We start from the raw sequence: 13,154 nt of genomic DNA on the forward strand, positions 1-13,154 counted from the left end.
CAGGCAGTACCTGATTCTGAAAAGTGTTTCATTCCAGTTGTGCACCGTTTAAAAGTAATGCCATCCCATTTCTCATGATTATCAAAGTGTTTCAGTCTCTACTATATTCAGGTTCCTTTTGTTCTCTTTGCAAAGGGCTCAGAATTCTAGGCATATCACTTGATTAGGTATAGTACTGAAGAAAAATAATCTGCACATTCATATGATGCACCAGAAGAATACACATGACAATGAGAGAACTTGGGTTACTCTGCACACATTTTCATTATGCTACAATCAGAAAAAAAAAGTGAAACTTCAGGGAGTTCACTGAATTATCCAGTTGTACAGGAATGTCTCCTCACATTTATTATATTAAAGAAAAGAAATGTGCAATTAAGTAAATTGGATATTTTTTCCAATAACACAACAGTGTATCAGACAAGTATAACTGACATAATGTACAAGTCTTTGCAGGTTAATAAGCTGCACTGGAACAGGGTGATTCCTGTCCAGGGCTTTTAGTTTACTGCAGTCGCGCAGTAACACTAAGGCATGTTTGATGGAAAGGTGTGGGAGGGTTAATATAAAACATGAAATGGGACACTGTACATTTAAAGTCTGCGAAAATACCACTAGGCATTTTGGACACAAAAAGAATAACAAACTGGGCAGTTTATACATATATATTATATAAGTTTCCTTTGGGAAAGAGTGTGGGAGGGGTTTGGCTTTTTTCTCTTCAATATCGCAAGTAAAGTTAGCATCAGCATCAAAGCTTTCAAGTCTTTCATGTGCATGAACGCAGCTGAAATTGCTGATTCACTGAGAATAATAAAGGATTTGCTCTCCTTTTGAATTACACGGTACATTCGCTGCGCATCATCACATTCTGCATCTCCAGTGGAGTCCATGTAATTGATTCAGTGCCATTTAGAGTAGTGGGGTTTTGAGCCAGTTACTATCCAGTACATTCAGAACACCCAGTGTCCAATCATTTCCTCTGCCCTTCCCATTTCTTCTGCCCTTTGTCTTGCAGCTCGCATGCTTTTGATTGAATGGGCCATGGCACTATTTACACATCTGACATTTCTGCTTTGCTGAGTGCTATGGCAAGCTCTAGATCTTCTTGTTCTTGCCTGTGTAACCGCTCTAATCTTTCACGTTCTGCTCTTTCACTCTCCCTTTTTGCCCATTCCAGCTGCTCCTCTTCATTACCAAACTGGAAAGAAAAACATAAATAGGGAAAGCATTAATGCATCTTTAATGTGTTTCATTATAATATAACAAGCACCCACCCAACATACTCCCAACCAAGATGGAGGGATCAGTAACCACCTGTGTGATAAACACCTATAATAGATTCAAAGTACGATAGAAGCATGAGAATTCACTGTACACTAACAACACTTGCATACACTATCAAGTGTTATTCTGTGGACTTCTGTATCTCATTCACATGAAATAAAAAGACAGGTCCAAGCAAATGCATAAAATCATGCTGCATTATATTGGCAATTACAGTCAATTATGTTAATAATCTATCCCATTTTGCAGGTCTACAATCAGCTCTTAAACTAGCTCTACCAAACCAGCCAAATAACCACAGTTCAATGCCCAAATGATTAAGGCCTATAGATCTGTTTCCTAATCTATTTAACAAAGCTTTAGGACCATTGAAACATTCTTGAACTCAGTGTACAAAAGTGCTCATTCCACATTTTATATTTTGCTCCTGTGATTCCGCTTTAAATTATTTAGAGATTTTCTTCTGTCATGATAGGCACTAAACGGCGTTTTAATTTTTTTTTCTCTATTTTCCACTTAACATTTTTGGTTAGCAGCAACATATTCCATTAGCCTTTCTTATACTTTTACCTAATTCTGTCCTAATCAAATATTTATCTATATTTATAATCACTTATTTTTCATATACATGTAAGAGGCAACAATGTTTAATTGTCATATGCATCGGCCCCAGAACAATGAAATTGAAAACAATAAACAAAACCGACCCCAGTTTACTGATCCAGTGAACTGATGGCTGGGCTAAAGAACAGGAATTCTCACTTAACGTTCAATTTGTGACTTTCATCTCAGCAATTATATCTTCTTACAACTTTCCTTTTTCAGATTCATACTTTTGCTTAAAAGAAGTGAAAGAACCGGTACACTGGTCTTACGTTACTAACCATCTGATGCCTCAAGTAACTTTAGGAATAGGAGTAGACCATATGGCTCCTAGTGTTCTGCTCCACCATTCGATAAGATCACGACTGATCTAATTTTCCTCATCTACTTTTGCTGTGTACTTTCCCATACTTTCCCCATAACCATTAATTCCCGTGATGATTCAATTCTGTCAGGCTGAATTTGAAATATATTGAAGGATTCAGCCTCCGCAGCAAATTTGGAGGCTCAAACCTTTCACGCAAGAAATGTTTCCTCATCTCAGTTTTCAACGGTTCCTCCCATATTTTGAGATCATGTCCTCGTGTTCAAGATTGAAAAGCCATAGCTGAATTCAAAATATAATTATGGCCTCAGGCAGTATCTTCACCGGAATCCTAATACTCAATAGTGAAGAACTTCAGTCACTGACAACATCTGGGAAGAGAAGCTATACCAAGGAACCTTGCAGATGTCATGGTCGTAACCATCTTCAAGTAAGGAAACAAGTTTAACTGTAGTAACTAAGAACAATCTCCCAACAGATAGCTACTCTACATTTGCTTCATTCCCTTAAGTGTTATTCTATTTTCCAGGCATGGATTCAAACTTCAGTCAAGAAAACAGAGCACGTTATCTAGGTTAATTCGTCACTATACTGGTAGAGGTGCTGTCTTTCTGATGACAATGATCTGATGAAAATGATACCAAAGAAGGCGAGGTCATCTCATGTTCTGGCTAACATTTAATTCTCAACTTCCATCACTAACATGATTATCCTCCATCAGAAAGCACTTTGAGATACCATGAATCTATGAAATGTACAACATAAAAGCTAGCTCTCTTCTGAATGTTAAAGTTAGAAAAAAAGTAAAATGGTCAATTATACACCACGCTATCACAGTTTTGAACTGCTGTGGCACAAAAAACAATTTTAAGGCACAAATGCAATGACAATCTCTAGTGATCAAGAAAAGATGTACTCATCTCTAATCATTCTCTGCGTAGTGTAAAGATAATTCCCCTAAGCAACAGACAGTTTTTTTCACAACACACTGAGAAGGTACAGGTAAAACTTTGGCTAATGAATGAATAAAATCAAAGTAGCCAAATATCATTTCAATTAAACTGTCAGGGTTGATATCAGAGAGCACATATAAACCTTCATTATTCATAGTGGAACAAAGATTCTGTTTTTAATACTCCCTTCAGCAAAAATGAAAACTCAGTTCCTTTCCCCACAAATTTAAAATTGCTGTAAACATGGAAACCCCATGAGGGAGGTCATGCACTACATAATGTTTAAAAAAAATACATCTGCATATTTAAGTCAGATGTGATGGGAGAAGAAAAGTTTGGCTTGAATTTGAAGCAAGAACATGTGCAAAACTCGACAGATTGCTTACAGATTGCTGGAAGAGAGACCTAGATTGCAGCCCCTCCCTTTCAGCCAAACATCCCGACTGGACTGCACTACTTGGATCCCAACAAAATCATTTAATTTAACATATTGCAGAACCAATTTATTATGAGGAAGCAGCGTTCTTCAACCCGGATTGTGAGTGGTGGCTAAGTCTGCACGATTAGGGAAATTATCGTTATTGGTGTGGACCAATGAGTGATCAAAATATTAATTTGTATTGGTTTAAGACTTTGCTTAAATGGGTGTTGGTCCTCCAACAGTAACACACACAACCCTCAATATGCGGCGTGGCTTAGCACGCTGCCACCATCGGAACCTAACGGCGTTGTGTGTTACCACACTAAACTGTGGTCACATGGCCTTATCTCACAATAACAAACAACCATGACTCCCATACCAGATAGTTACAACCAGCCAAAATATGTTCAATGCTAAAATGATAACTGTTACGTCACCACAACGCTAGTTGTACAGTGAATGGTTACAAACGTCAAGAGTACAAACCCCATTCACAACTTGAAATTTGACTAGTTTTAGGATTTTTCTTCATTCAAGGCCATTCAAAGACCTGATACTTCCCAGAGGAAACTGTTCTCTGGGATATAGAACTCTTGGATATGGTATTGTAACTAATATGCTGTATTCTATATTCTGCACTCTGGTATTTTTTTTTACACTGCCTGTTGTATTTGTGTATGGCCTGATTGTACTCATATATAGCATAATTTGATTTAACTGGATAGTACACAAAGTTTTTCACTGTATCACGGTACATGTGATAACAATGAAATAATAGTTACCAATAAGGATAACAAGGGAATACAGAATCCTAAGAAGTCCAAAGGAACCCAAAGCTTTATTCTAGACAACAGAACTTTTGAGACATTTTGCAAGGTCTATAATAAAACCAGAAAAAACTCAAGACAGAAAGAGAGAGAACAAGTTTTATGGACCTCAATTGAAATTCTCTTCAGTGTCTTTGAATCCAAAGGAAAAACTTCCAGGCTAGCCAAACTCTCCTCATAACCACATTCTACATCTTAACTAAATACTTGTTTTCTTTTTCCCAGTTCTGACAACGAGTTTAGGATATGAAATATTACCTCTATTTCTCTTTTCACAGATGCTGCCTCACCTGTTGAGTGTTTCCAGATTTCAGATTTCCAGCAACAGCAATTTTTTTGATTTTCATTCTTTCTGACCGGATAGAAATCAGGGTAGAAAATAGGAATGACATAAAATAAGTTTCATGTAGAAATGAAGAAATTAATAGTTCTGAAGGTCGACATATTCTCAGGTATGACACTGAGCTATTCAGAATTTAAGGTCAACCGTGGGAATGCTGGCTGAACCAATGGAATTGTATTATAGACAGCCTCCATCAGGTAAGAGCCAGGTTCATAAGTGCAAGTGGAGCATTGCATGAGGAGTGGATTCACTCCACACCTGGACTCACTTGACGACAGCCAGCTGGGCAGGCAGTGTGCTTCAGTAGATGAGAGCCCAACAGTAGTCAGGGTACACAAAATTGCTGGAGGAACTCAGCGGGTGCAGCAGCATCTATGGAGCGAAGGAAATAGGCGACGTTTCGGGCCGAAACCCTTCTTCAGACTGATGGGGGGTGGGGAAAGAAAGAAGGAAAAAGGGAGGAGGAGGAGCCCGAGGGCGGGCGGATGGGAGGGTGGGAGGAGACAGCTAGAGGGTGAAGGAAGGGGAGGGGACAGCACAGGCTAGCCAAATTGGGGGAATTCAATGTTGATGCCATAAGGGCGCAAGGACCCCAGACGGAATATGAGGTGCTGTTCCTCCAATTTCCGCTGTTGCTCACTCTGGCAATGGAGGAGACCCAGGACAGAGAGGTCGGATTGGGAATGGGAGGGGGAGTTGAAGTGCTCAGGGTGACCTGCACAGGGAGATGGTGGAAGGGAGAAATAGCTGTGGAAGCGTTTTGAGTATTTTTAAACTTAAATATGAAAGCACTGGTGAGCGGTGTGGGAGTTTTACAGAGGCATTGCAGGGGCAGAAGAATTTTTGTTATGAGGAGACTGGCTAATCTGGAATTATTTACTTTGGAACTGAAGAGATGTACAAAACATTGAGGGGTCTACATATGTTGAACAAGTAGTACTGTAATAGCTATTTCGTTGTCAATAAGTGGCATCGATTTAAGGTTATTAATAGAAGGATCAGAGAGGTTAACGTAATTGAAATCTACCAAGGTTTGGTGGTGGTCTGAAATCTATGATCTGAATTGCTAGTGGAGCAGAGATTTTCATGACACTCTGAAAAACTAGATATACCAGGAGCATATCTAATTGATATGCCAGGGCCAAGAAAGCTGTACCATCAACTTGAAAGGGGAATAATCTATATTGTTTTTATTTTAGATATAATGGTTTCCTCCTGTGTCATTTATTTATTTGTTGCTATGATTGAAATAAATAAATTAGATGTGTCTCAGTGGGGTAGAGAGGAATAAGAAATGAACACATACATTTCCAAAAGTATTGAAATCATGGTTACAATGGGTCAAGCAAACTTTTCAATTAACAATAATTTCTTATAATAATAACAAATGCACGCGTAAAAGTTGTATACATTTTGTATTTGTTTACTTCCTAAAATATTTGAGGGAAGGATAACTATGCCTTTTGATTTTGAGGCATTTTTTTTAATGTATGTGTAGCACAGGGAGCAGCTTGTTCTCAACATCTAGCCTCATGAAATTCAAACAGGATAAATCCAAATTATAAAATACAAGCTCTTCCGTTCAAGAGTTGGATGCTTCCCAAACTATGAATTCCCCATGCTCAGTTTTGTTTGTGCATATTTCCTGAGTTAGAAAGAAGGGGACATACTTTCAACTGATTTTTTATTTTTTAAATTATCAGCATATTTGAAAGAGCCGAGATAAAATGATTCCAGGTATATGATCACAATGACAAAAATTTAATATTTTAAAACATACATTATCTTGAAATTAAAATCTGTGTATGTTTCCTCCCTTTAAGTCAATGTTTCTTAAAAATATATTTTAAAAATCCAGATTATTTTAAAAATAAAAATTTTGTAGAAAGTTTTTACTGAAGGAAGGCATCCTTTGCCATTTAATCCAAATATTAAAAGCCACACATACCAGTATCTTAATAACTTTTGTGACATACAGTAAATGCATGTGTCCTATGCAACAGATGGAGTTTAATCTAATGTTGGCCCAATGCTGTCCCCTCCATCTTCCACAGTTGTCTTTCAGTGCTGTCTCAATAGACAATAGACAATAGGTGCCATTCGGCCCTTCGAGCCAGCACCGCCATTCACTGTGATCATGGCTGATCATCCACAATCAGTACCCCGTTCCTGCCTTCTCCCCATATCCCTTGACTCCGCAATCTTTAAGATCTAACTATCTAACTCTCTCTTGAAAGCATCCAAAGAATTGGCCTTCACTGCCTTCTGAGGCAGAGAATTCCACAGATTCACAACTCTGGGTGAAAAAGTTTTTCTTTATCTCCGTTCTAAATGGCCTACCCCTCATCTAACCCATCTAATTCCATCAGTACGATCCCATCACTGGACCTGCCACTCCCTCTAATCTGTCAATTACTGCAGCATGCCAGTTTGTGAAATTCCAGATGGGCAAACTTTTATCTGTATCTTACATGGGATGATTAAGATGGAATTGGAAGGTGATACATCTTCAACAGATTTTTATTCACTGGGCGCATTGATAAATATGCCACCAAGATGGTAAATTTAGTGAGCAAAGAAATGAGACATGATCTAATTTAATGGCAGAACAAACTTATGATGTCAAATTACCCACTCCTGTTCCTGTTCACATTTGATGTGACAGGTGATCCAGATTTTTTTTTACTGCTGTAAACAATGCTGAATTTCCAAACGTTAGGAAATTTGAACACTGAATTTCCAAACGTTAGGAAATTTTCTAAAACTGTCAGAGTATTGCATTGTATCTAATTACTTAGACAAGATATTGTTCAAAATCCCGTGAAAATTCCGTAAAACAAAAAACTGCTGCTGTTGCGCAAGAAAATGCTTAGACGTCAAATATTCTGACAAGTAATATTTATTTATTAATGTGAAGTTTAAAATGTTTACATTTTTGGAGCTATGCTTTGGACTTTAATGCCAAATTTCTACTGCTTCCCATGATCTCAAGAGTTTTTTGCTCTGGTGAGATCACGATTGAATCTCTGTTAAAACTTGCCACATCATTCAAGTTGGCATGTAAAGAACTTTTCATTTCATTGAATTTAAGGAAACGATTGGATTTCAGGATGATAGGTTTCAATATGAAATCTATCAATTGGAATTTTAACACGGAATGCATGTAACTAGTCTTGTAGCTCACATGCAGTTGAGTTAAATGTACTATGTATCGATAAACAGAAGGCTAATTGAACTGGAAAATCGTGAATTTCAAACATTAGACAGAAATGGTTTACATAAAAACAAAGTTGGATAAATAGAATTTTAACAAAATTCTCAAGAGGTTGTCAGGCGTGGATACAGGATTGCTGTTTCCCTGGACTGCTGTGTCATCTTGGAATCTTGGGATTCCAAGGATGGTTAATGTAGCTTCTGGGAAATAGGAAGAGTCAGAAAACCAAGCAAACAAAATGAATGCCACTTGGCAGACATGAGATGTCTCAACAAACATATCCAATAAGTAGCTGAGCCAATAATCTAGGTAAACACCAGATTTCATATAGATAATTTGACAGAAATAATAATCCATTTAATTGAACGTGCTCTACAAGATAAACAAAGAAAATCAATCCAATTGCATTCCAAAATCATGCAGCTAACAATATTTTCCTTCAATTTTCTTTAGTTGAATCAAATCTTGGCAAATTAAGTTTTCCAGGTACCTGCCCAAATTCTCTTTTTTTCATGTTTGAACTTAGACAGTACATACTTTGAGATAACTTGACCCCCTCACAGAAAACAGAGCAACCAAGAACATTTGTGTTCTCACCCACAGTGACTTTCAACCAAGGCTCAGTGTTCAGGATCAGACCCTTGGCCAATGTTTAGCTCCAAGTCCCAAGTACAGCAATCCAAATTATCCTGGTACTCTGACTGAACTTGGGATCTTTTGACTATTGTGTTTTAATGTCGCACTGCTCTGTAGGTCCATGGGGGAGCTAATTGAGAGTTATTTTATTCTAACCCTGGGTTATTCTTAATATAATTGGACCAAATGTCTTCACATGGCATGCAGTTATTTCTACAGCTGCTGATTGACTGTGTAGTCTTTAGAAAGTGGAACCAAGCATCAAATGGTAGAGAGGATCTTTGCAGCATCACTGATGTAATAATGACCATTGTGCTTTTGGACTGGAGCCCTAAAATGGATGGGCTGAATGAAGGGCAGTCTGACAAAGTAATAATAGTTTTAATAATAGTTAATGATGAATTATTTATTTCCACAAAACTTTCAAAAACTGAAGCATGGAACATAAAATGTATTTTAAATTGTTCAACTTCAATCATGTTTGCCGTTTGCAGAAACTGTAGATCAGCTGTAATTGGTTGTTTGCAGCACGTTGTCAACTGAAAGGCAACACTCATAGTTAAATGACTGAAAGAATCAGAATACTAGTATAGGGCAGGGCTGAGTCTTGCACGAATATCCTTGCTTACTGAAAGACATGCAATTTGCACATACAAACTGAGGTGTTAAAAGTACAATCGTGTATGAAGGTAGACAAATCTCCAGGTCCTGATCAGACCATAAGGACATTATGAAAATCCAGAGAGGAATTTGCGGGAGCCCTGGTTGAAATTTACGAGTCGTCTTTAAATACAAGAGAGGTGCCGGAAGACTGAAGGATGGCAAATGTTGTGACTTTATTCAAGAAGGGCTGCAAGGAAAATGATGGGTACTCTCGGCCAGTGAACTTAACATCTGTAGTTGGAAAGTTATTAGAGGATATTCTGAGGGATAGGATATACAGGCATTTAGACAGACAAGGGCTGATTAGGGATAGTCAGTTTGGTGTAAGACACGTGAGAGGTCGTGTCTTACAAATCTGATTGAGTTTTTTGTAGATGTGACCAAAAAGGTCGATGAGGGCAGAACAGTAGATGTTGTATATGTGGATTTCAGTAAAGCATTTGATAAGGTTCATGATAGGCTGCTCTGGAATGTTAGATCGCATGGGATCCCAGGAGATATAGCTGAATAGATAGAAAATTGGCTTCATGGATGGAAGCAGAGGGTGATGGTGGAACGTTGCTTTTCGGACTAGAGGTCTGTGACTAGTGGTGTGCCTCAGGGTTCAGTGCTGGGCCCGTTACTGTTTGTCATCAATATCAATGATTTGGATGAGAACATACACGGCAAGATTAGCAAGTTTGCAGATGATACAAAAGTGGGTGGTCTAGCAGATTGTGAAGATGGTTGTGGCAATTGCAGTAGGAGCTTGATCAATTGGCCAAGTGGGCTGAGGAATGGTTGATGGAATTTAATGCAGAAAAATGTGAGGTGTTGCATTTTGGGAAGTCTAACATACGCAGGACCTACATAGTGAATGTTAGGGCTCTGGGTAGTGTTGTAGAGCAGAAGGATCTAGGACTGCAGGTGCAGAGCTCCCTGAGGTGTAGTCGCAGGTAGATCGGTTGGTCAAAAAGGCTTTTGGCACATTGGCTGTTGGAGTATTGAATATAGAAGTAGGGAGGTTATGTTAGTTGTATAAGATGTTGGTGAGGCCACATTTAGAGTATTGTGTTCAGTTATGGGTACCATGTTATAGGAAAGATGTTGTCAAGCTGGAAAGGGTACAAAAAAGATTTACGAGGATGTTGCCAGGACTAGAGGCTCTGAGCTATAGGGAGAGGTTGAGTACGCTGGGACTCTATTCCTTGGAGCGCAGGAGGATGATGGATGATCTTATAGAGGTGTATAAGATCTTGGGAGGAATAGATCGGGTAGATGCACAGTCTCTTGCCCAGAGTAGGTGAATTGAGGACCAGAGGACATACGTTTAAGGTAAAGGGGAAAAGATTTAATAGGAATCTGAGCAGTAACTTTTTCACACAGAAGGTGTTGGATGTATGGAACAAGCTGTCAGAGGAGGTAGTTGAGGCAGGGACTATCCCAACATTTAAGAAGCAATTACATGGATGGGACAGGTTTGGAAGGAAATTGACCAAATACTGGCAGATGGGACTAGTGTAGCTGGGACATGTTGACGTGTTGGCACAACACATGTGGGGAAAGTTGGGCCGAAGGGCCTGTTTCCACACTGTATCACTCTAAACAAAAATCACGCTTTCCCATGAGAGGTAGAATACAACCCTTTGAACAGATTTGGAAAAACATAAAATAGCTTGAGTTATATGACTTCATTCTATTTCATGCACAAGTCTCACATATGTGCACCCAAATTCCTTTATGAGAGCTAAGAGCAGAGGTCAGCTCCATGATATAAAGAATAATAGGATATTTATTTTCTACAATGGAAGAAAGTGATAGATTCTCAGTGTTTTATAGACAGGCTGAATGTGTTTTTAATGATCAGAGAAGAAAGAGCGTAATAATCAATGGATTTTTCATATCATAATTGGTTTGACCTCCAGATACCAACAGGAAATGTATCACAATTACAGGGACTGAGAGCAGCAAACACATCATCATAAGTGATATATTATAAGAAAAGGAATTAAAGCATACAAGTTAAAAATACAAAAATGATTCCGCAGATAAGGCAGCACCATGGAAGAAAAAAGCTTTGTCAGAACTTCACAGTGAAAGAGAAAAGAGCGATTGCCCAAACCTTCCCTTGATGAATCTTGTTATCAGGAAGTGAAATGGACCAACTTTGTTAGAGTTTTGCTCATTAAAGAAGGAAAAGCTCTCTGCACATCAACACATAACCTTCCTCAGTGAAGAATACCAGGAGAAACAAAAGACATCTTACTGAAATCATCTTCTGCTTTTCGGCAAAAGTAACGGAAAGAAGTCCAAAACCTCAAACTATGTATGATGCCATCAGTGTTCTTTCATCTTTGCACCAACACAATGACCACCACTGATAGCTTCAAATTGTGTGAAAAGTGTGATCGGTGCATTCTTCACAGTCCCTATAAAATGTGCAGACTAATATAAATGAAACACTAGCTCAAAAGACTTGGGCAGTTCAAGACTTCAAGAGGCCTTCCCAGCCTGCTTTGTAACATTGCACGACATTGCAGCATAGTGATGGGTCAGTCATGTGACCCAACTCGTAAAAGGGAAGACAGCTTTAAAATATGAATTATTGTTTCTAACAAATACTGTCCAATTCCTTTTTTAAAAAACCATATCAACTGGCTCTAACATAAAATAAAAGTCTGGTAATCCGCCATTGGACAATTCAGAAATTCCGATAGTTCAGCATATGACATACCAGGAACTGTTTGCCACACACCCCTTTGCTCAGCAGGGATCTAGTTCCCAAGCTTCACTGAGCCCTGTTTTCCATTCTCTCCTTAAACTTACTAGTTTACAGGAAAATTAATTTTATTACTATGTAACATCAAAAACGTGACTTAAAAGTTAATGGAAATAAAATCATGTGTGGAAAATCTGCTAATCCAGCTCCATGAAAATTGGAAGAATGCTAATTTATCAGAATTTTATTGTAGTTGCACATTTTACAGACATTTATTGCAATGGGTTAGGGGCAATGTTTCTTATGTTACTTTTGTTGAACTCAGGATATTGCCAGATGTTGTATCATCCATCACTGAATCCAATGATTGTTAGCTTATGTTGACTGTCCTCAGGATTTCTAAATGAAAAACTGTAAAATGTAGTTTAGTTTACTTAATTGGCACGTGTATTGAGGTGCAATTAAAAGTTTTTTTGTTGCATGCGATCCAGTCAGCGGAAAGACTATACATTATTACAATCAAGTTGACCACAGGGTACAGATATAGGATGAAGGGAATAACGTTTACTGCAAGAACAAGTCCAGTAAAGTCTGATTTAAGATAGTCTGAGGGTCTCCAATGAGTTAGGTGATAGATCAGGACTGCTCTCTAGTTGGTGATAGGATGGTTCAGTTCCCTTATAGCAGCTGGGAAGGAGCTGTTCCTGAATCTGGAGGGATGCGTCTTCACACTTCTGCACCTCTTGCCTGATGGGAGGGAGGAGAAGAGGGAGTTTGCTTGGTGGCAATCATCCTTGATTATGTTGGTGGCCTTGCCGAGGCAGCGTGAAGTGTAGATGGAGTCAATTGAATGGAGGTTAGTTTGCGTGATGGTCTGGGCTACATCCACAATTCTCTGCAATTTCTTGCGGTCTTGGGTAGCGCTGTTGTCAAACCATGCTGTGATGCATCCTGATAAAATGCTTCTTACGGTGCATCTGTAGAAGTTTTGAGAATTGGGGACATGTTTAAGGAAGTAGAAGCGTCGGTGTGGTTTCTTGGTCATTGCTTTAATGTGGCTGGTCCAGGACAAGTTGCTGGTGATTTTAAGGCGGAGATTGACAGATTCTTGATTAGTACGGCTGTCAGGGGGTGCGTGAAGAAGGCAGCAGAATGGGGTTGAGATAGATAGGTAAATCTACCAT

General features: G+C 38.7%; 1 protein-coding gene across 7 annotated transcripts in view; it reads right to left on the minus strand.

Annotated features, from left to right (window-relative positions):
- Positions 1-240: 240 nt before the first annotated feature.
- Positions 241-13,154, minus strand: part of eps15l1 (epidermal growth factor receptor pathway substrate 15 like 1) — a 249,606-nt gene continuing 236,692 nt past the window's right edge. For 6 of the 7 annotated variants that reach the window (XM_033046723.1, XM_033046721.1, XM_033046722.1 and 3 more), the window contains one exon: positions 241-1,201. In XM_033046723.1, coding sequence (XP_032902614.1) covers positions 1,055-1,201 — 147 coding nt within the window. In that variant the 3' untranslated portion in view covers positions 241-1,054. The remainder of the gene's footprint in view (positions 1,202-13,154) is intronic. The other variant, XM_033046719.1, reaches the window with a different exon arrangement.

Source organism: Amblyraja radiata, chromosome 29 (genome assembly GCF_010909765.2).
Source record: "Amblyraja radiata isolate CabotCenter1 chromosome 29, sAmbRad1.1.pri, whole genome shotgun sequence".
Classification (NCBI taxonomy): Eukaryota; Metazoa; Chordata; class Chondrichthyes; order Rajiformes; family Rajidae; genus Amblyraja; species Amblyraja radiata.